Genomic DNA, 24,139 nt, shown 5'->3' on the forward strand with positions numbered 1-24,139 from the left:
ATCACTCTGTTCCTTTGCCTTCTTTTCCTGGAGAAGATCTTGTGATTCTCAAATCAGATACACAAAAAAATAATACAAAGGTGAATGAATTCACCCTTCTAGGACTAACCAGTGTCCCAGTACTGTAGGTTCCTTTATTTATAAAGTTCATCCTCACTCTGATTGGGAACCTGGGGTGATCATGTTAATCTTGTTGGACTCTTACTTCCAAACTCCCATGTACATTTTCTTCAGAGGCCTATACCTGGTCACCTTTTGTTAACCCTCAACAGTCATTCTAAAGATAGTGTCTGGGGTCCTTACATGAGACACGGTCATTTCCTGTAATGCATGTGCCGCTAGGTGTCTTTCTTGTAGTGTGGACTCTGTGGAAAATTTCCTCTTGGCATCAATAGCTTATGATCAGTACACAGCAGTGCACGAACCCTACATTATACTACCACCCATGTCCACCTGGGCTTCCCGCCTTGCTGTCTCTACCTTCTAAAGCACACTAATTTTCATGACTTTATGGCCCAGTTCTAGTCATTCCATGGACACAGACAAAATCCTATTTGTGTTCTATACTATGCCTCATTCCCATGATGAACCTTGTGTTCTATAGTCTCAAGAACAAAGAGGTCAAGAGTGCATTCAAGAAGGTGGTTGAAGAGCAAAATTGTCTCCAGAATGGGGATTTGAATGTAGAAGATTGTGCAATAATCTTCTTTCATTTCTCCCAGAACATTCCCATGCAATGAGTCCTATTTTAAACATCAGACTGCATTTAATTCTGGAAATTATAATCTTATCTCTCTAAAAACATCTTATCTATTAAAAAAGAAATATGGCCAGAAGTGTAATATCTAGGAAAGGATAGCTATGTGGAATCAAAAGAAGTTTTGGATCCTGCTTGTAAAAAACTTTCTAATGCATTTCATTTGTTCAGTTGTTTCACATGAATTTTTTCTACCACATGCCAATGCAATATACATGTTAATCGTGGGCACAAACAATCCCATGGACAGAAGCTCATGCATGTTCTCCATGTCGGCATGTAGGTACATACTCATGACAATGGGAAATTTGAGGTATTTGAAGTATGCATAGTTTTAAATAAAATAATTTAGAACAGTTAGTTCAAAAGGAAAGTATGTGCTTCATCTGCATATTTTATTGAGAAATACATCAATTTTGCATGTTAAATGAAGTAATATATATATATATATATCTTGACTGTCATTTTGTAGGGCTAACATGTTCACATTAAAATTTTCAAAGTGATAAAATAACAAGAATACAAGAGAAACAGAGGAAAATAAGAGCATTTTTCAATTGACTACCAACTTTTTGCATTGTTTAAAAAATGCACTGAGAATATCCATAATATACATTTTTCTGTTTGAAAATACACTAAAAAGCTTAATGCTGCTCATTTATTCATACTTTATTTCATTTACTTGTTTTTTCACTCCCCTATTCATCGACTCTGATTTCCTTTCATTTCTGGACAACTCCAAGTTTGTTCTTACCTCAGGCCCTTTGTACTTGCTGTTCCCTGAGTGGAATATTCTTTCCCTCCATTCAAGTCTCTCCTTAAATGTTACCCTATCATAGGTTACTTTCCTGGACGATTTTATAGTAACCTTTTTTCCCCTTATATACTCTATGCTCACTCTGCATTACTCTTCACAGTCTTTATCAACACTCCCTACTGCATAATTATTTGCTCCCTTGTTTATTACCTATCTCACCCAAATATTATGTAAACACAGTGAGAGCAATGAGTTTATCAGTTCTCTTCATATGATCCTCAGTAGCAAAATGAGTATCTGATTTCAAAGTAGATTCTCTGCAAATGTTCTTTAAATGAGCAAATGATTTAAGCTTTGAGTACCTATGCACAATATGTTAAATCTTTGCATTTTAGGATATCCCCAAAATAAATAAATAGACCTTCTAGCATTTCAGGAAGCATAGCCAGTTTTCTGTTTTTCTGAGTTATATTTATCTACACTTTCTCTCAGTGCTTATATGGCCCACATTGAGGCACAACAATTTTTTGGAAATCACCTCATCATTGAATAATCCAAATCACCTAATAATCTTCACATAAAAATGTTATCTATCAAGTGGTAAATAATACATACAAAATGAATGCTAAAAATAATAAAAATCATAAATATAAATAAATCCTTAAGGCATTAAAATGTGATTATAAAAAGTTAACTGTAAGAGTTATTTTGGAAAATTGGTTCATGTTTACTGATTATACATTTAATTGAAATTTATCTAATCTCCATATAGAATACAAACTGACAATATCCCTCAGTAGTAAACATAATGTATATTTAATATGCTAATACAGTGCACAATTTTCATACTTCAATTTTGATGCTCAGGGAGTTCAATATTATACAATAGCAACCCACAACAGTGTGAATTACTTCAACTGATTTAACCTTCAAATTTACCGATTCTTTCCTCTCCCTGCTTAAGGCACTCTTAATACCTTCTAGTGAAATTTTCATTTCTCTTGTGCTTTTCAGCTTCACAGTTCGTATCTGACTGCACTTAAAATTTCTGTCCCTTTACTGATATTTACCTTGTGGAAATATAACACCAATTTCTGTTCTTTTTTTATTTCTGTTTCGTATATTTTGTTTCTTTGCAAGTCTCTTACTTTTTGTAAAAACTGGACAGTTTAATATTACAGTGTGGAAACTATGAAAGTTTAATTCTTGTCCGTTACCAATTTTTTGGTGTGGTTGTTTGGATACCATACCTTCTTTAGTGAGTTTTGTAATATTTTTTTAAAGTGTAATCTTTGTTTCTCTAGTCTCAGAGGTCTCTATTCCATTACTTATTGTCAACTCATACTTTGACAAAAATGAGAAATAACAACTAAGACAAAAACAAGTGTGTACAATGAAATTAAATAGCATGTTCCCCAAAGGTAGTTTATTTACCTCTTTCTTGGGTAAGTGGGATGCAGAGCTCTAGATGCTCTCACAGGGGAAATTACCAGAGAGTTATGTGTCTCTATAATTCCCTCCATGTCCCCATTAGCCTTTGAAATCCCAAAACTACTCAACATGACATCATTGCAGAGGGAGCAGTCTGCATGCTGAACCAGGCTGGTGATCGTTCATTCATTGAGTATTAATACTTGTTAGCACACAGAGGCCTTCCCCAGGATTTGCTGTGCACCCACAACCATAGTCAGGGAAAACACCCCAAAGTACAAATTCCATTGATTGACTTTAAAATGATCATCTCTGATAGAGATATTTCAAAGACCTTCCCTTACTTGTTATTTACAGACACAGTTCTGTGAATTTCGTGAGATACTTTTATTTTATTTTATTTTACAAATAAAAGAAGGTAACTGACTCCTTCTGAGGTAGCAGAAAGGAAAAATGCAGAGTAGGTGCAGGAATTGCAGAATGTTGATTTCCTTCCCTCCATTTGGCCTGCCTTAGACACCTCAGAGCGTTATGGCCACGACCTGAGCGACAGCTTCTCTAGAGGTATTTACGCGTCATTCTGCAGCTCACATTCTGACTTCAGAACCTTTAGAACTGACTCTTTCTCCTCTCCCAGCAGACAGGTAAGGACCTATATTCCATAAGAATTTTGTGTGTGTGTGAGAAGTAATTCATGCAAAATTAGTGGGGGCAGTTATACTTTGAGTTATTTAAGAACAGAAGTAGATATTTTGAATGTTTTCCTAAAATGTTAGCATGAAACTGGGATACAAATGTTAAAATTTCCATCAGTAAGACTTGACTGATACTTAGAAAATATCATCCTGCTTTCCCAAAGATATGAACAAAAAATAATGCAGATGATCCTCTGACTGATCAAGTGGTAATTTTATCTTGTTCACTAAATGTTGGTCTATCCTCTATTTAGAGGTATAACTTAATATTTATACCTCTAAATGTTGGTCTTACCTCTATTAGAGGTAAAAAATTAATAAACAGACAAAAACAAGTAAACAACAGAAAAGAGCAGAAGACTACAATTATCTTTAAACTACAAAAGCTTCCAATATGAATTAACCAGATCCAAATGGCATTAAAATTTTTTCCCTATAATTTCATGCTTATTTATTACTTGCATATATAGCACTTGATGGTGAATGCTTAAGAAAATAGACTTTTCAGATGGCAGAAATGAGAGAAATATGAGTTTTGGAAAAGGGATGTTCATCTACATTAAAATATGGATCTCAAGGAAGAAAATAAGCAAAAGAATGGCTCACATGGATTTGCTGGAACAGCCTATTATATGAATGATGCAAAAGCAGGTTGGTGAGATTGAGAAATACGGGTCAGCCCAGAAAATCTCCATGGCCTTAGCGGTAGAGTAACGTGAAGAGGAAGACTTCTGGACTTCAAAACTCACACACACCTGAAGCCCTCCAGGTTGCCACCCATTTTTCCCAAGTCAACATAAAGACAGTCATCTCAGCCTGAGAATGTATTATAGCTAGCCCTCATCAGACTGTGCTAAACACCAACATTTCATTGGTTTTTATGCACAACCTTGTTTCATTCTCATAATTATAGTATGCAGTAGGACTCATTACTGTATTTATTTTGTTGATGGAGAAATGAGGTTCATGGTGTTAGGGCAGGACATAAGGTAGAAATATGTTGAGGGCGTAAGATTCCAAGGCAGCATATGAGGGCTCATGTGACCCTCATCCCACAGCCTGAGCTCTGTCCCTAATGCTTTGCCTTCTCCTCAGAATTGCCTTTGCTGGTTATATACATGCCCCTGCTGCTCCGGTTATCCCACCCACTACTATGAATGTGTCTCCCAGGTACTGCGCTGTGAAACTGTAATCACTAAATTTGGAGTGATGGAAATAGTGAGTAATTGCAAACTGAGTTAAAATCAATAGGATTCAAGTACAGTAAGAGAGTTGGACGTAGGAACCACCCAGTGTTGTTCCAAAGCACAGAGTTCCAATTAATATTCTTTTAAATATTAAAAAGTAGCCATTTCTTGCATCAGAATTTAAATGAATGTAATAAAAATCAAACTCATAATATTCTTGAGGGAATATAAAGAATATACATCTAAAATGTCTAAAGCAGTTCTTGGCAGAGGAGCCCTATTCAGGTACATGCTCTTACTAGGATTAGGTAAAGTGAACTGGCAGATATATTCATTCCGGGTGGGCCATCTTGATGAAATTATTTTATTTTCTAAATCTCAGTTTACAAATTTATAAAATTTAAAACCTGGGGAGTTGCTCCATAAAGATCCTTGGATTCAAGAGCATGTAAACCTATATATAATTAATGCACCAAGTATCACTGTTAAACTCATATTTTTTAACTCTGGAGAACCTTGAAATACAAAATATCACCATAATGAAGTAATACATATGCATGTACACTTCTGAATTTAGATTTGTTTGTCATCACCCTGCCCCTCTCTTCTCATAGCCACAGAGCATTTTGAGATTCTCAGCACTGATGAAGAACAGGACAGAAGTGACACAGTTCATCCTGCTGGGAATCACCGATGACCCAGAACTGCAGGTCCCCCTCTTTATAATGTTCACGCTCATCTACCTCATCACTCTGATTGGGAATTTGGGGATCATTGTGTTGACTCTGCTGGACCCTCGTCTCCACACCCCCATGTACTTCTTCCTCAGTAACCTGTCTCTGGTGGACTTCTGTTACTCTTCAGCTGTCACTCCCAAGGTCATGGCTGGGCTCCTTACAGGGGACAAGGTCATCTCCTACAGTGCATGTGCAGCCCAGATGTTCTTTTTTGGAGCTTTCGGCACTGTGGAAAATTACCTCTTGGCCTCCATGGCCTATGACCGCTATGCAGCAGTGTGCAAACCCCTCCATTACACCACCGCCATGACCACAGGTGTGTGTGCACGTCTGGCTACAGGCTCTTATGTCTGTGGTTTCCTGAACACCTCCATCCACATTGGGGACATCTTCAGCCTCTCCTTCTGTGTGTCCAATGTGGTCCATCACTTTTTCTGTGATATTCCAGCAGTCATGGTTCTCTCTTGCTCAGATAGACATGTGAGTGAGCTGGTTCTTTTTTATTTAGTCAGCTTCAACATCTTCTTTGCTCTCCTGGTTATCTTGATATCCTACATATTCATATTTACCACGATCCTAAAGATGCACTCGTCTGCAGGATACCAAAAGGCTTTATCCACCTGTGCCTCTCACTTCATTGCCGTCTCCATCTTCTATGGAACAGTCATCTTCATGTACTTACAACCCAGCTCCAGCCATTCCATGGACACAGACAAGATGGCATCCGTGTTCTATGCTATGATCATCCCCATGCTGAACCCTGTGGTCTACAGCCTCCGGAACAAGGAGGTCAAGAGTGCATTCAGGAAGGTGGTTTTGGAGGCCAAATTGTCTTTAGGATTGGGATTTTAATGTTGCACAATAAACAGTAACTTAGTTTCATGAAGGCCACCATAAAATTAAGTTCCTTAAGTGACATCCTTACCTATTCTTGTCCTGAAAGAAGGAAATATCACATCTCAAAATGTAATAAATCGGAAAAGAATGGCGGAGATGCCTTGAGGGCTGTTTGTCAAACACTTTATTGAGCATACTTGTTTATTCACTTATTGTACATGCATTGTTTCTTCCTTATCATGGCAAATACAGATAAAATGGCACAAACAAGACCATGACCAGAGGTTCACACATGTGAAACATGAAGATACATACACATAGAAGTGGAAAATTTGCCTGAATTAAATGGAATGTTAGTTTTTAATAATAATAATTAAATATTTAGTCCTTGAATTAGAATAGAAATTTATGTTTAATTTATATTTACTTCTTTAGCTGAATGTTGTTTTAAGAGTCTTAGTTTGGCAAGGAAAGTTATCAATGAAAATCACAATGAAAGCATGTGTTTTCACATTTTATTGAAAGATACATTATAGCATCTTAAATGAATTAATGTAACTATCTTCACCTAGTAATTTTATAGAACTAACATGCTCACATTACAATTTTTAAAAGGATAAAATGTCCAGAGGGTAAGAAAGATGAAGGAAGGATAAAAGTATTTTTCAATTTCTTTAGATATTACTACCAACTTTCATACTATTATATCATTCACTGAAGACCAATATTGTACATTTTGCTTCTGGAAATGCATTGAAATTGTTAATGCTTTTTGCATGTTTGTTTTTGTCAATTTAAATAATTTTTTGTTAATTCACTATTCTTTTACACTACTTCATTCACAGTGACTTTCTTCCTGTTTCTTTACCATGTGACAACTCCAAACATTTTCCTGCCTCAGGACATTTATACTTGCTCTTTCATGTGTAGAATGTTCCCAAGTTCTATGAAGGTCATTGCTTAAATGTGACTTTATTGTAGGTCTCTTTCCTGACCACCTTTATAAAATAGTAATTTTTATTCACCATGTAAAACTGTTCTTGTGTTATTCTTCATAGTCCTTATGAAATGCCACATGCCATATTTGTTCACGTCTTACCTCTCTCCTCCATCTGGAATTTTAAATCCCATGAAAGAAGTAGCTTTTTCTGTTTTGTTTACAACAGATCCTCAGTACCTAAATGAGTATGTTTCAGAGTAGATTCTCAATAGATATCTGGTTAAATAAATGATTCAAATAGAATAATTAAGATTTGAGTCTAACTCTATCATTTGTTGAATCTTTAAACTATTCACAATGAGAGTTTATCATTCATAATATAAACCTTCTGAATAGACATAAAATGCATTTCAATTTCTGATTTGCTGAAAAGTTTTTATCCACACACTTATTCAGTGCTTACAGTCTAACAATGATTTCCTGGATCCCATAATCAGGTGGGTTATCTGAAAGAATCTCATCATTTTTATTTAGAAATGATGTCTTATTAAGTGGCAAGTAACATATCCATAAATACTATTTAGTAAATCATAAAAAGACATTAAATATGTGATTATTTTTAAGGTTAGTATCAGATTATATTTGAAAATTACTTTATACATATGAAATTAATTTCTAAGTAATTTCTAAAATCTATATAGAATGTAAACATAAAATACCTATCAATAATAAAGATAATGTACATTTATTATGATTGTATAATACATAATCTCTGTGATTTTAATTTTAAGCCACAAGGAACTCTATACTATCCTAAACCTATCCACGTCAATGTGTACCCTTTTCTAATTTAGTAGCTCAACAGAATAAAAGGCTTCAATATCTCAGTATCTGTTATGGCTTTACTATGCTAATATTCTCATACTGGTACTTGCAGGACAATACAGTATAACACAAATATTCACTTTTTTCTGAAACTTATGTGATATATTTCACTTACACCCCAACTTTAAAAAGTCAATGAGGTAATACCATACACATGTAAGAATGGCCAAAATTTGGAACTCTGATAATACCAAATTTACTTTGGCTGAATATGACATATCAGAGTACGTGCATCACTTGTAAATGTACCACTTTGGTAGGGGGTGTTGGTAATGACATGGGCTATACATGCGCAGGGGCAGGGAGTATATAGGGAATTTCAGTACCTTCCTCTTCACTTTGCTGTGAACGTAAAATTGCTCTGAAAGGTATATATGAAATATATGTCATATAAAAATAAAATAGGAAACATAATAAATATAAATAAAATTATAACAGTAAAAATAATATATAGTATAAAAGAATTTTATCAGTCACTTAATGAGTTGGAGAAGTATTAAATGAGACAAAATTGAATTCAGACAGTATATAGAAATTACAACATAAAACTGTTCAAAATACCATTTGGAGAAGAAAGAAAAAGAAGAAGAAAACAATTTAAGAAAAAGGCAGAATAATTGAGAAACTCCAACATATTGTTGTAAAATCCATGAGGGAAGAATAGGACAAAATTAATTTTCAAATAAAAAATAGTTTCAAAATATGGTACCTGAATATAGTTACATCCATGTTGAAGAATCACACATATTTTTGAGAAACAATAATTTTTAATTGGATCATCTTGTTGTGCAAGTGGAAAAGTAGGGACAAGAAAAAATTATTTACAATCACAGAGAAAGAAAGAAAATAATAATAATCAGGCTTGCATCAGAGTTCTCATCTGTAAAAAAGAATAAAAGTCAGCAGGCAGCAGACACATATTTTCAAAAGACTGAGGGAAAATAAATGTCATTCCTAATTCCTATACCCAGTTAAACTACTATTTGAGAGCAATGAGGAATCAAGACATTGTCAGATATACAATAATCAAGTACAGTGAAATAAGTAGTGAAAGTGTTTCCACAAGAGAGAAGAGATGCAATATATCAGATTGGGGAATTTGGAAGAAGGAATAAAGCATTTTTCATTACACTTCTCTCTTTCTCTTTGGTGTTGTTTATCTGCAGCAAGGTCATTCTATCCTCTTCTCTTTGCTTGTTAAGGATAATACAGCAAGACAACAAATATATGAATATGCTACTCAATGTATTAAATTATGTCCCTTCATCAGTTTATTTGTTTCTTGCCTGTGTAAGTGAGAATAGGAGAAAAAATAGGCCTCACAGGGTCCTGTTCTGAGAGATCCTTGCCTGCACTATTTTATCGTAGTTCTTGTTCATTAAACTCTGAAATCCCATCAAATTCTCCATGATATTATTTTAAAAGGACCAGACTCTGAGCAAAGCCCATTTTTGTCATTGTTCATAAAAATGATTGCTATATTTGTATTATATGCCAGCTCTTCCCCAAACTGAGTATTTGCAGTGAAATCTGCAACCATAGACAGGGAAACTATCCCAAGATAAAAGTTCAATTGATGCATGCTGAAAAAATTAAACCCATACTAAAGTGTTTTATATATTCACCCTCAATGGTTGTTCATGGATACAATTCTGCAGAGTATGTGGGAAATTTAATTGCATTCTCTCTTCATCACAAATGAGGAAACAGATCAGTAGGAGGTAAACAGTGATCTTTTTCTGTCTCTTTTTTTTCCATCTCCACTTTTCCATCAAAGTTCATTGCTTAGGGACCTTGGAGGCTTTTGACCAGTACATGAGAGAAAGATTCTCCTGTGTTGTTTATACCTTTTTCTCGCCTGAATTGCTAATTTCTGATTCACAATTCAGGATTGTCTTTCCCTTCCTTTCAGGAGCAAGGTAAGCTTCTGTATTCAATATACATGAATTTCAGTGAAAAATGTACTTGATGCAAAAACAGCAGGGAAGCTACATCTTCTATGAATTTTTGAGCTTGTCTCTGGTTGCTTGAACACTTTTTCCAAAGGATGGGGTATAAGTAGAGGCTTCAAATGCAAACTATTTTAATCAGCAGAGAGTGGAGTAATACTTATCAAATTCTAATGCTGCAAATTCCATGTAGCTAAAATATGATAGATGATACTCTGGTTGAGTAAGTGGTAAAATTCCTCTTGTTTGTTGTATATGACTTGTCATGGAAGGGATAACTAACCAAACAGGGTGAAACAACAACTCTTTATACTCCAGAAGGATCATCATGAAGATACCAAGACCTTTACTCCACTGTCACCAGTATTTTCCCACCATCTGAGCCTTTCATTACTTTCTAATCCAGAAAATCTGAGATTGCAGTGAATACAGGCACAGGCTCTGGGATCAATTAGACCCAGGTTTTTATCTTAAACATCTACTCGGTTAGAATTTTAAGAAGGCATGCAACCTCTTGAATCCCCATTTTCTTAATTGTAAATTAAATTATATGTATATACATGTATGTGAGTGTATGCGCATACATAGTCTATATTCATTTTTCCTCTGCTATTTCTATCATCTATCATCCATTATCTATACATTTACCTCTACATCTATGAGACATACTACACATATAATTTTTTTAATTCATTTTATCATTAATCTACAATTACATGAAGAACATTATGGTTACTAGGCTCCACCCTTCACGAAGTCCTACCCCCCACAAACCCCATTACAGTCACTGTCCATCAGCATAGTAAGATGCTGTAACTCACTACTTGTCTTCCCTGTGTTGCACAGCCCTCCCTATGACCACTCACATTATACATGCTAATCGTAAGACCCCCTTTCTTTTTCCCTTCCCTTATCCCTTCCTTCCCACCCGTCCTCACCAGTCCCTTTCCCTTTGGTAACCGTTAGTCCATTCTTGCATTCTGTGATTCTGCTGCTGTTTTGTTCCTTCAGTTTTTCTTTGTTCTTATACTCCACATATGAGTGAAATCATTTGGTACTTGTCTTTCTCCACCTGGCTTATTTCACTGAGCATAATACGCTCTAGCTCCATCCATGTTGTTGCAAATGGTAGGATTTGTTTTCTTCTTATGGCTGAATAATATTCCATTGGGTATATGTGCCACATCTTCTTTATCCATTCATCTATTGATGGACACTTATGTTGCTTCAATTTCTTGGCTATTGTAAATAGTGCTGCGATGAACATAAGGGTACATCTGTCTTTTTCAAACTGGGCTGCTGCATTCTTAGGGTAAATTCCTAGAAGTGGAATTCCTGGGTCAAATGGTATTTCTATTTTGAGCTTTTTGAGGAACTTCCATACTGCTTTCCACAATGGTTGAACTAACTTGCATTCCCACCAGCAGTGTAGGAGGGTTCCCCATTCTCTGCAACCTCGCCAACATTTGTTGTTTGTCTTTTGGATGATGGTGCTCCTTACTGGTGTGAGGTGATATCTCATTGTGGTTTTAATTTGCATTTCTCTGATGACAAGCAATGTGGAGCATCTTTTCATGTGTCTGTTGACCATCTGAATTTCCTCTTTGGAGAACTGTCTATTCAGCTCCTCTGCCCATTTTTTAATTGGATTATTTGCTTTTTGTTTGTTGAGGTGCATGAGCTCTTTATATATTTTGGATGTCAACCCTTTATCGGATCTATCATTTATGAAAATATTTTCCCATACTGTAGGGTAACTTTTTGTTCTATTGATGGTGTCCTTTGCTGTACAGAAGCTTTTCAGATTGTTATAGTCCCATTTGTTTACTTGTGCTTTTGTTTCCCTTGCCCGGGGAGATATGTTCATGAAGAAGTCGCTCATGTTTATGTCCAAGAGATTTTTGCCTATGTTTTTTTCTAAGAGTTTTATGGTTTCATGACTTACATTCAGGTCTTTGATCCATTTCGAATTAACCTTTGTGTATGGGGTTAGACAGTGATCCAGTTTCATTCTCTTACATGTAGCTGTCCAGTTTTGCCAGCACCATCTGTTGAAGAGACTGTTATTTCCCCCATTGCATGTCCATGGCGCCTTTATCATATATTAATTGACCATATATGTTTGGATTAATATCTGGGGTCTCTATTCTGTTCCACTAGTGTGTGGCTCTGTTCTTGTGCCAGTACCAAACTCTCTTGATTACTGTGGCTTTGTAGTAGAGCTTGAAGTTGGGGAGCAAGATCCCCCCCACTTCATTCTTCCTTCTCAGGATTGCTTTGACTATTCGGGGTCTTTGGTGTTTCCATATGAATTTTTGAACTATTTGTTCTAGTTCGTTGAAGAATGTTGTTAGTAATTTGATAGGGATTGCATTGAATCTGTATATTGCTTTGGGCAGGATGGCCATTTTGAAGATGTTAATTCTTCCTAGCCAGGAGCATGGGATGAGTTTCCATTTGTTAGTGTCCTCTTTAACTTCTCTTAAGAGTATCTTATAGTTTTCAGGGTATAGGTCTTTCACTTCCTTGGTAAGGTTTATTTCTAAGGATTTTATTTTTTTTGATGCAATTGTGAATGGAATTGTTTTCCTGATTTCTCTTTCTATTAGTTCATTGTTAGTGTATAGGAAAGCCACAGATTTCTGTGTGTTAATTTTGTATCCTGCAACTTTGCTGAATTCCGATATTAGCTCTAGTAGTTTTGGAGTGGAGTCTTTCGGGTTTTTTATGTACAATATCATGTCATCTGCAAATAGTGACAGTTTAACTTCTTCTTTACCAATCTTGATTCCTTGTATTAATTTGTTTTGTTTAATTGCCATGGCTAGGACCTCCAGTACTATGTTGAATAACAGTGGGGAGAGTGGGCATCCCTGTCTTGTTCCTGATCTCAGAGGAAAAGCTTTCAGCTTTTCACTGTTCGGTATCATGTTGGCTGTGGGTTTATGATATATGGACTTTATTATTTTGAGGTACCTTCCCTCTATACCCATTTTGTTGAGAGTTTTATCATGAATGGATGTTGAATTTTGTCTAATGCTTTTTCAGCATCTATGGAGATGATCATGTGGTTTTTGTCCTTCTTTTTGTTGATGTGGTGGACGATGTTGATGGATTTTTGGATGTTCTACCATCCTTGCATCCCTGGGATGAATCCCACTTGGTCATGGTGTATGATCCTTTTGATGTATTTTTGAATCCAGTTTGCTAATATTTTGTTGAGTATTTTTGCATCTACATTCATCAGGGATATTGGTCTGTAGTTTTCTTTTTTGGTGGGTCTTTGCCTGGTTTTGGTATTAGGGTGATGTTGGCTTCATAGAATGAGTTTGGGAGTATTCTCTCCTCTTCTATTTTTTTGAAAACTTTAAGGAGAATAGGTATCATATCTTCTCTGTATGTCTGATAAAATTCCGAGGTAAATCCATCTTGCCCGGGGGTTTTGTTGTTGGGTAGTTTTTTTATTACCACTTCAATTTCTTTGCTGGTAATTAGTTTGTTTAGATTTTGTGTTTCTTCCTTGGTCAGTCTTGGAAGGTTGTATTTTTCCAGGAAGTTGTCCATTACTTCTAGGTTTTCCAGCTTCTTAGCATATAGGTTTTCATAGTAGTCTCTAATAACTCTTTGTATTTCTTTTGGGTCCATCGTGATGTTTCATTTCTCGTTTCTGATTCTTTTAATGTTTGTTGATTCTCTTTTCTCTTAATAAGTCTGGCTAGAGGCTTATCTATTTTTTTTTCTCAAAGAACCAGCTCTTGGTTTCATTGATTTTTTTCTATTGTTTTATTCTTCTCAATTTCATTTATTTCTTCTCTGATCTTTATTATGTCCCTCCTTCTACTGACTTTAGACCTCATTCGTTCTTCTTTTTCCAATTTTGATAACTGTGATGTTAGACTATTCATTTGGGTTTGTTCTTCCTTCTTTAAATATGCCTGAATTGCTATATACTTTCCTCTTAAGACTGCTTTCACTGCATCCCACAGAAGTTGGGGCTGTGTGTTGCTGTTGTCATTTATTTCCATATATTGCTGGATCTCCATTTTAGTTTGGTCATTGATCCATTGACTATTTAGGAGCATGTTGTTAAGCCTCCATGTGTTTGTGAGCCTTTTTGCCTTCTTTGTACAATTTATTTCTAGTTTTATACCTTTGTGGTCTGAAAAGTTGGTAGAATTTCAATCTTTTGGAATTTAGTGAGCCTCTTTTTGTGGCCTAGCATGTGGTCTATTCTGGAGAATGTTCCATGTGCACTTGAGAAGAATGTGTATCCTGTTGCTTTTGGGTGTAGAGTTCTGTAGATGTCTACTAGGTCCATCTGTTCTAGTGTGTTGTTCAGTGCCTCTGTGTCCTTACTTATTTTCTGTCTGGTGGATCTGTCCTTTGGAGTGAATGGTGTGTTGAAGTCTCCTAAAATGAATGCACTGCATTCTATTTCCTCCTTTAGTTCTGTTCGTATTTGTTTCACATATGCTGGTGCTCCTGTGTTGGGTGCATATATATTTATAATAGTTATATCTTCTTGTTGGACTGAGCCCTTTATCATTATGCAATGTCCTTCTTTATCTCTTGTTACTTTCTTTGTTTTGAAGTCTATTTTGTCTGATACTAGTACTGCAACACCTGCTTTTTTCTCCCTATTGTTTGCATGAAATATCATTTTCCATCCCTTCACTTTTAGTTTGTGCATGTCTTTGGGTTTGAGGTGAGTCTCTTGTAAGCAGCATATAGATGGATCTTGTTGTTTTATCCATTCAGTGACTCTATGTCTTTTGATTGGTGCATTCAGTCCATTTGCATTTAGGGTGATTATCAATAGGTATGTACTTATTGCCATTTCAGGCTTCAGATTCATGGTCACCAAAGGTTCAGGTTACTTTCCTTACTATCTAAGAGTCTAACTTAACTCACTTAGTATGCTGTTACAAACACAATCTAAAGGTTCTTTTCTATTTCTTCTCCTTTTTCTTCCTCCTTCATTCTTTATATTTAGGTATCAAATTCTGTACTTTTTGTCTATCCCTTGTTTGACTTTGGGGATATTTAATTTAATTTTGCATTTGCTTCATAATTAGCTGTTCTACTTTCTTTACTGTGGTTTTATTACCTCTGGTGACAGCTATTCAACCTTAGGAACACTTCCATCTATAGCAGTCCCTCCAAAATAGACTGTAGAGATGGTTTGTGGGAGGTAAACTCTCTCAGCTTTTGCTTATCTGGAAATTGTTTAATCCCTCCTTCAAATTTAAATGATAATGTTGCCAGATAAAGTGATCTTGGTTCCAGGCCCTTCTGCTTCATGGCATTAAATACATCATGCCACTCCCTCTGGCCTGTAAGGATTCTGCTTAGAAGTCTGATGTTAGCCTGATGGGCTTTCCTTTGTATGTGATCTTATTTCTGTCTCTGGCTGCTTTTAACAGTCTGCCCTTACCCTTGATCTTTCCCATTTTAATTACTATGTGTCTTGCTGTTGTCTTCCTTGGGTCCCTTGTGTAGGGGGATCTGTGGATCTCCATGGCCTGAGAGACTATCTCCTTCCCAGATTGGGGAAGTTTTCAGCAACTACCTCCTCAAAGACACTTTCTATCCCTTTCTCTCTCTTCTTCTTCTTCTTCTGGTATCCCCATAATGCGAATATTGTTCCACTTGGATTGGTCACACTGTTCTCTCAATATTCTTTCATTCTTAGAGATCCTTTTTCCTCTCTGTGCCTTAGCTTCTTTGTAATCCTCTTCTCTAGTTTCTATTTCATTTATTGTCTCCTCCACCATATCCAACCTGTTTTTAATACCCTCCATCATGCTCTTCAACGATTGGATCTCCGACCTGAATTCATTCCTGAGTTCTTGGTTGTCTTTCCGTACCTCCATTAGAATGTTGATGATTTTTATTTTGAACTCCCTTTCAGGAAGAGTCACAAGGTCCATATCATTTAAATCTTTCTCAGGAGTTGTATTAATATTTTTACTCTGTACAAGGTTCCTTTGGCGTTTCATGTTTATATATGGCACCCTCTAGTGTCCAGAAGCTCTATACTGGAGCTGCTCAGCCCCTGAAGCAATGTCACGGGTTGCAGGGGAGCGGTACTGGTGCCTGGGGGTAGGAAAGAGCTGTTCCCCACCTTCCGGCTGCTGTGCCTGTCTCCACTGCCTGAGCCAGTGGGCCGGGCACACGGGTATAAGTTGTTATCCCAGAGCAGCTGGATATAGATCCCTGCTTTCCACAAGAGGCTGGAATCCCAGTCTCCCCAGGAACTCTGCCTGTATTAACTTTCCAACCCAGTAGTCATGCGAGTCTCATGAAAGCACCATGAAATGTAGGTTTGTGCTCCCAGCACAGATCTCTGGAGCTAGGTGTTCAGCAATCCAAGCCTTCCACTTCCTCCCTGCTCCATTTGTCTTCCTCCCTCCGGTGAGCTGGGGTGGGGGAAGGGCTCGGGTCCCGTGGAGCCACAGCTCTGGTACATTACCCCATTCAGTGAGGTCTGCTCTTTTCTCCAGGTGTGTGCAATCTGACATGTCCTCTTTCCTGTTGCTCTCTCAGGATTAGTTGCACCAACCATATTTTCTAATTGTATCCAGATTTAGGAGGAAGCCTCTGTCTCTCCTCTCATGCCACCATCTTTAATCTATACACATACAATTTTAGGCTGTTACTAGCCTCAAGAGACCTATTAGTCATCACAGAACACAGCAATTGATATATGTGTGATATGATAATAATATATTATTATGTGAGTGAGGTATTGAAAAATAAATAACCAAAGGTGAAGTCAGGTGAATTAACATGTTTAGGGACCAGGAGGAAGATGGTAAAGAGTAATGGTTACTGAAGGATGGGTATCTTTCACAAGGCTTCACTAAAAATGTAGAGATTTGTGTGTTCTCATGAATAATCTGAAGATTAGTTTCACCTCCCAAACCATGAATTTTCACCCCTCATACCTCAGTCTCTGACCCAGCTAAATGCGAATAGGAATGATTTTAAGAATGAGTCTAAGAAAGGAAATACTTCAACACAGGCCAAAATACGAAGCTCAAAAAAGATGGCACAGAAAGCAGGACTTGAAGGTCCCTGGACTTTCACACAAAATGACTGACACAGTCATGGGGACAGAGTGAGACATACAGAGGGAAACAAATATCTGAGTGGACAGCATAGGAAAAGGCAAATTGAGGAGTAAGGCTACCAGACTTCAAAACCCACCTACCTGCGTCTGTCACTGGACATTCCTAGACTATGTAGAGACCATTGTTTTATGCTGGTAATGCTATAGCTGGCCCTAACCAGGATTGGGTTTATCACCCACATTGTGCTGTATTCATGCCAATGTCTCCAGGTAGTAAATGGCAGGGCTGATATGTGATTACACACACATTTCTTCTTAGAGGCAAAGCTTTTACACCCAATGCTATACATTCTCTCAGAACTGGCTCTGCTGGTACATGCTTCTAATGATTCATTTCCCACTATATCTCCTATGCATTTATTTGTGAATTACTTCACTATGTTACTCTATGCACTAAATTCAGTACAAGAGAGACAGTGAAGTGTCAATTAAATAAAATTAAAATCAGTTCAAATTCACCAAGAGCATTTAGTTTGGAGACCACTGTGACTGGTCTACAGCTTGGTTTGTCCATTAATACCTGTGTTTCCCTGAATAAATTGCTCAATCTCTGTTGTCAAGTGACCAATCAATATATAAATAGGGAAAACAACCAATCGAACTAATAGGTTTGATGAGAGAATTAAGTGAATATATACATGTAAAGCACCTGGCACATGGGCACTAGAGAACTGTAAGCTGTTAGACTCAAAAAATCTGATTTAGGAGATGGATTCATTCCAGACATGTAAACGTGGACAACTCATCAGCCTTTCCTACAACTCAGCTTACACACAAATAAACCAAGAAGTTGGCAAGGTGATCCATAAGGGCCCTTTCCAAAAGGCTGCTGCTGTACAGATAAGTCATTACTGAATCGTGTTGTAATGTCCATGCATTAGAAGCGGGGGATGTTGGAGAAACAATTATTCTTTAATAAAGTAATGCTTGTACATTTCAATTTCTGGGCAACACTTCTTTGTTCCTTACTGTTCCCTTACTTCTTGTTGCTACAGAGCATCTCGTGATTCTCAAATCACATCCATCAAGAATAACACAGAGGTGAAAGAATTCACCCTTCTGGGACTGACCAGCGCCCAGAACTGCAGATTCCACTCTTCACAATGTCCCCCTCCTCCACCTCGTCACTCTGGCTGGGAACCTGGGGATGATCCTGTTGATCCTGCGGGACTCTCGGCTCCACACCCCCATGTCTTTGTTCCTTGGTGACCTGTCTCTGGGGGACTTTGGTTCCTCCTCAGCTGTCACTCCTACAGTCATGGCTGGGCTCCTTACAGGAGACAAGGTCCTCCCCTACAGGGCATGTGCAGCTCAGATGTCCTTTTTTGTGCTCTTTGCCACTGTGAAAAGTTACCTCTTGGCCTCAGTGGCCTATGACCACTGTGCAGCAGTGTGTAAGCCCCTCCATTACCCCACCACCATGACCACAGGTGTGTGTGCTCATCTGGCCCTCGGCCCCTACATCTTTGGTTTTCTGACTGCCGTTACTGACATTGGAGACACCTTCTGTCTTTCTTTTTTTTTTTTTATCCCCAGGAGAATAGGAACAGAAGCTGTAGGTGTTCTCGTAGGGACATCCCCAGAGAGCTCCATGTCTCTATAATTCACTCCAGGTTACCATGTATTAGCCTCTGAAATCGAATCGGGCTCCAGGTGACTTCAGTTTGGAGGGACCAGACTTTGATCCTAGACTCTTTGAGCATGGTGTTTTCTTCTGGCTGTTAAGAGTTTTTTGTCCATGCAGGAAATGCAATTGCATTCTGTCTTCATCACAAATGAGGCTGGTGTGCCTTCCCCTCAGGATGGCCTCTGCTGGTTGTGCATGCAGGCCCTCTCCAGATCTTTGGAACCCCTATGAGCCCACAGCCATGGCCAAGGACACACTCCAAGGTAAAAAGTATACTGACTGACTTTAAAATAATAACCCCTTAGTTCACCAACTTGTTTTGTAGACATCTCCTTATTTGCTGTTTACAAACACAGTTCTGTGGATTATGGGGAGAGGTATTTTTTACGTTTATTTTACAAATGAGGAGGTAAGGGACCCTCTCCTAGGGCACAGAAAGGATGCACGGCAGCTTCAGGACCTGATCCCATGTCAATGTTCTGTTCCCCATCTGTCCTGCCTTAGAGACCCTGGAGCCATTGGCCGCTCTCTGAGAAGGCTTCCTAACAGGGTTTAGGCATTATTCCATGGCTGAATTTTCTATTTCAAACACACTATTCATGACTGATTGTCACTTGTTTTTAAACAACATGGTAAGCTTTTGTATTTAATGTATGCTTTTAATAAAAACTGTAATTCATGCAAAAGCAGAGGGGCAGCTACACCTGCTATGATTTATTGAGGGCAGATACAGATGCTTTGAACATTTTCTTTAAAAACCAAGATGAATCTGGAGCATATCATCAAAATTTTCACCAGGAGGAAGTTACATGATACCCTTGAAACCATCATGAATCTCCTCTAAAAAAGATTAGCAAGAAGTGTGTAGGTGATGCTCTTAGGTGGTCATTTTCATCCTGCTCATTATATGTTAGTCTCTTAGTAGAGGTAAAGAAAAAAGTCATTAGAGTGAAATGATACTTTTTAAACTACAAAATGGACCAAACTGAAAGAGGAAGATCCAAATTCTACTTTAATGATTTCCCAGAATTTCATTCTTGGTATTTCTACCCTATCTACACATGTTGACAGTAATGTGGCTAAAAACACAAGCTTTTGATTCACTCAAAAATGGGTTTAAACCTTGAATCTTCCTCACACTAGCAGTGTAATTGTAGGGCATTACATAACCTCACAAATCCTCCATTTTTTAATGGTAAAATGAGAATAGAATACTTACTACGTGTCGTACATATCCCCCCACATATTTTATATATAATGCAATTAGCATTGTAGAACACAGTATAGGCTTAGAGGGGTTTTGTGTGTTAAGGTGGGAAAACACAAAGCCTTCAGGGACCACGCTTGTAACATGAAGTTGCCAAAGGCTTAGGAGGAAGATGGTAGGGAATAACAGTGAGTATCTGATGTCTGCCCTCCCAAAGGATGCAGGTTGAAATAAAGAGAATTAAACTACTATTCCTACATAAGAACAGATTCATATAACTATTTCACAACATGGAATTTGCCACAAAAACAGATCTGCAGGCTACATACAGGAAAGCCACAAACTATGAACGTTCCCCTGTGATTCACATAGGGAACGGTAGCGATGAAACAAAGAATGAGTTTAAACTAAGGAGACTCAAGGCAAATTACACTGTGGATCTCAAAAGAGAATTTAAGAAAGGAAAAAACACTCCAGCCACATGGAAAATGCATGGAGCACGGACAGAGCTGCAGTTACTGGAGAGGACAAAAAATCTGAGGGGCCTCATGGTGTAAGAGAAGGCAGAGTGAAGGAGGAAACCATAGGCTTTAAGACTCATTTGCACCTGAACCTCTGCGTGTTGCCACCTACCTTTATTCAGCCAACAAACACATCATCATTCCAACCTAATACTAACATTATGGGTCATCCTAATCAGGCTGGGTTAGACACCCAGCATTTTACTCATTGTTTTTTTAATGTGTTATCTCCTTTAATGTGTTATCTCTTCTTACAATAATAACTTGATTAGATCTCATTACTATCTTCATTTTGTAGTTGAAGAAAATTAGGTTCAGGGGAGTTAGGCTAGGATCGATGATTCCCAGTAGGGCTCATAGGCACCTGATCCCAGAGCACGAGCTGTCCCCTCAGGAGGGCCTCTGCTGGCTGTACACGCCCCTGCTGCTCCCGCTACCCCACCGTGCACGCTGTGCATGTGAGTCTGAGCAACGTCACTGTGAAGTTGGACCCATGGACGCTATGAGTGATTACACACTGAGTTAAATTCAATTTCTTTTATTTCAATTAAGAGCATTTTAAAACCAGTTGGCTGAAGAAAGTGACTCCTTCTTTGGGGTTTTCCTTTGATCTATTTGATCTAAGTTGGTTTGGGTCATAGAGACCTGTGGCTTCAGAGTGCCTTCCAAAAACTGGATATTCTGCTTACTGTCCTTCCAATAGTCTCACTGCTGGGCTGTGTTCTCTCAACATGCATGCGTGCAGGTGCTGGTGCCCAGACATGGGATCTCCCTTCAGCAAGAATGCCTAACAGCCGACTGAGGGACTGAACCTCAGGATCCTAACCTACGAATTCCAGTAGGACATCCAAGTTGACTCTAATCAACAAGAAGCAGCAGCTCAGAGTAGCACTAACACCTTAAGAGGGGTGAACTGATAAGGTTAATTTGTATATCAGAACCCACCTAACAGGGGCATCCCAGTGGTTCAGCCCATGTCACAAATCAAAACCTAAGTCAGGGAAACACCTGTTAAGGAAACCTAACATAGGCCAGCCGCAGTCCTCGAGCTCACCCAAAGCCAGCTCTCCTTACCCTGGAAATAAGACGGGCTAGCTTTACAAGAAAATCCTCAAGCTTCTAGCCAACTGTGCCCTATTTTCACACTGCCTCTTCCAATACCCTATAAAACTCACTCTTTGTCCCAAATCCCTTGGCAACAGTGTTCCACTGCTCAAGAGGCACTGCTTTTGGCCAATCCATGGGTTGTTTTCTCTTGAATAAATGAAATCAAACTTGTTTTTAGAAACCCACCATTTTATTTAGGAATCACTCCAGCTGAATCCAGAACATGGTTTGCCATTAATACTTGTGTAAACATGAATGAGCTACTCAAGGTCCTGTGCCTCACAATTTAACTGAAAGTAACAACTAATCAACCTCATAATAATGTTACAAGGAATCAATGGATATATGTGTAAAGCCTCCAGAGGCATCCTGGCAGGTGACAAACACGGTAGTGTAAGCTTTTACCAAGAGCAAAAACTGAGTCGGCAAGGATGTGGCATTCCAGACACAGACAAGTGATTAAAATTTCCAAATCTCTGTTTACAAATGTTTAAAATTCAAAAGCTTGGGAGGTGGTGCATAATGATCCTCCAATTCAACTGTACATAACTCTATAGATAATCAGTGTACTAAATTTGTGATTAAGCTCATGCTTTAGATATGAAGAAATTTGAAATATATATTACTGCTCTAAGGAAATAATGCATTTGGTATATAAACATTTCAATTTCACTGCAATCTTCACACCAACTAACACTCTTGATCCTTATTACAATTTGCTACAGGACATCTCATGATTCCCAAATAACAATGATAAGCAATCGGACAGAAATAACACAGTTCATCCTTCTCGGACTAACCAGTGCCCCAGAACTGCAGGTTCCCCTCTTTATAATGTTCACCTTCATTTACCTCATCAATGTTGTTGGAAACCTGGGGATGATCCTGTTGATCCTCATGGATTCTCGTCTCCACACCCCCATGTACTTCTTCCTCAGTAACCTGTCTCTGGTGGACTTAGGTTACTCTTCAGCTGTCATTCCCACAGTCATGACTGGGTTCTTTGCAGGAGACAATGTCATCTCCTACAGTGGCTGTGCTGCTCAGATGTTCTTTTTTGCAGCTTTTGCCACAATGGAAAATTTTCTCTTGGCATCAATGGCCTATGACCGCTATGCAGCAGTGTGCAAACCGCTACATTACACCACCGCCATGAGAACAAGTGTGTGTGCACATCTGATCCTAGGCTGTTACATCTGTGGCTTCCTGAATGCCTCCATTCATGTAGGGGCCACGTTCCACCTCTCTTTCTGTGTGTCCAATGTGGTCCATCACTTTTTCTGTGATGTGCCAGCACTCATGGCTCTGTCTTCCTCTGATAGGCATATGAGTGAGCTGGTTCTTATTTATGTGGCCAGCTTCAATGTATTTTTTGCTCTCCTGGTTATATTGATATCCTACATTTTCATATTTATCACCATCCTAAAGATGCACTCATCTGCAGGATACCAGAAGGCTTTATCCACCTGTGCCTCTCACTTCATTGCTGTCTCCATCTTCTATGGAACGATTATTTTCATGTACTTACAGCCTAGCTCCAGCCATTCCATGGATACGGACAAAGCAGCATCTGTGTTCTATACTCTGGTCATCCCCATGCTGAACCCTGTGGTCTACAGCCTCCGGAACAAGGAGGTCAAGAGTGCATTCAAGAAAGTTCTTTTGGAGGCTAAATTATCTTTGGTTTTCTGATTTTAGTGTCATAAGATTCAAATTAATCTAATTTCATTCCTCTCAGATCTTCTCCATGTACTGAGTCACACTTTAGGATCCATAATGAAGTTAAATTATTCTTCCCTCTTCAAAAGTCAGTTGCCCAGACAAAAAGGAAACACTATGTCCTGAAATAAAATACCTGAATGAGACAGTGAATCATAAGACATCTTGTGTCTTGCTTGTCAAAATCTTTTTAAGGATATTTGATTTATACACTCATTTACATGCATTTCCTCTGCCACATGCACTGTAAACAGGGACACAAATGAGCCCATGAACAGAAGTGCATGCATGTGCCCCATGTGAATGCTTTATATGGGAGCAGGAAATTGGCCATATGTAGTGGAATGTGGCTAGTTTTTTATTTAAATAATTTCATTAATCAATTGAAGTATACGAACATAAATTTATGTTTAATATTATTTATTTATTTGTTGAATAACTTTTCTAAAGACCCTAATTTGAAAATAAAGTAATAGACTTATAAATGAAACTATTTGCTTTTTCATCGGCACACTTTATCTAGAGATACATAAATATACCACCTGAAATGAATTAATTCTTCCATCTTGACTGAGGCATTTTATACAACCAACATGTTCACATTACAATTTTCAAAAGAATAAAGTGCCAGAGTCTGAGAAAAATGGAGGA

The 24,139-nt window shown here is 37.9% G+C and overlaps 2 protein-coding genes across 2 annotated transcripts; both read left to right on the forward strand.

The window, feature by feature from the left end:
• The first annotated feature begins 5,471 nt into the window (after window positions 1-5,471).
• LOC118909683 (olfactory receptor 5B3-like) lies at window positions 5,472-6,416 on the forward strand. The gene has a single exon (XM_036880404.2). The coding sequence runs from the start codon at window positions 5,472-5,474 to the stop codon at window positions 6,414-6,416; it is 945 nt and encodes a 314-aa protein (XP_036736299.2).
• Window positions 6,417-22,519: 16,103 nt separating this feature from the next.
• Window positions 22,520-23,461, forward strand: LOC118909685 (olfactory receptor 5B3-like). The gene has a single exon (XM_036880406.2). It carries the CDS (start codon window positions 22,520-22,522, stop codon window positions 23,459-23,461), a length of 942 nt encoding a protein of 313 aa, XP_036736301.1.
• Window positions 23,462-24,139: the final 678 nt, after the last annotated feature.

The sequence above is a fragment of the Manis pentadactyla genome, chromosome 9 (genome assembly GCF_030020395.1).
Source record: "Manis pentadactyla isolate mManPen7 chromosome 9, mManPen7.hap1, whole genome shotgun sequence".
Taxonomy (NCBI): domain Eukaryota; kingdom Metazoa; phylum Chordata; class Mammalia; order Pholidota; family Manidae; genus Manis; species Manis pentadactyla.

Bases quoted from the DNA above. Each gene is read 5' to 3' on its own strand.
- LOC118909683 (XM_036880404.2), top strand. From the start codon at position 5,472: ATGAAGAACAGGACAGAAGTGACACAGTTCATCCTGCTGGGAATCACC.
- LOC118909685 (XM_036880406.2), top strand. From the start codon at position 22,520: ATGATAAGCAATCGGACAGAAATAACACAGTTCATCCTTCTCGGACTA.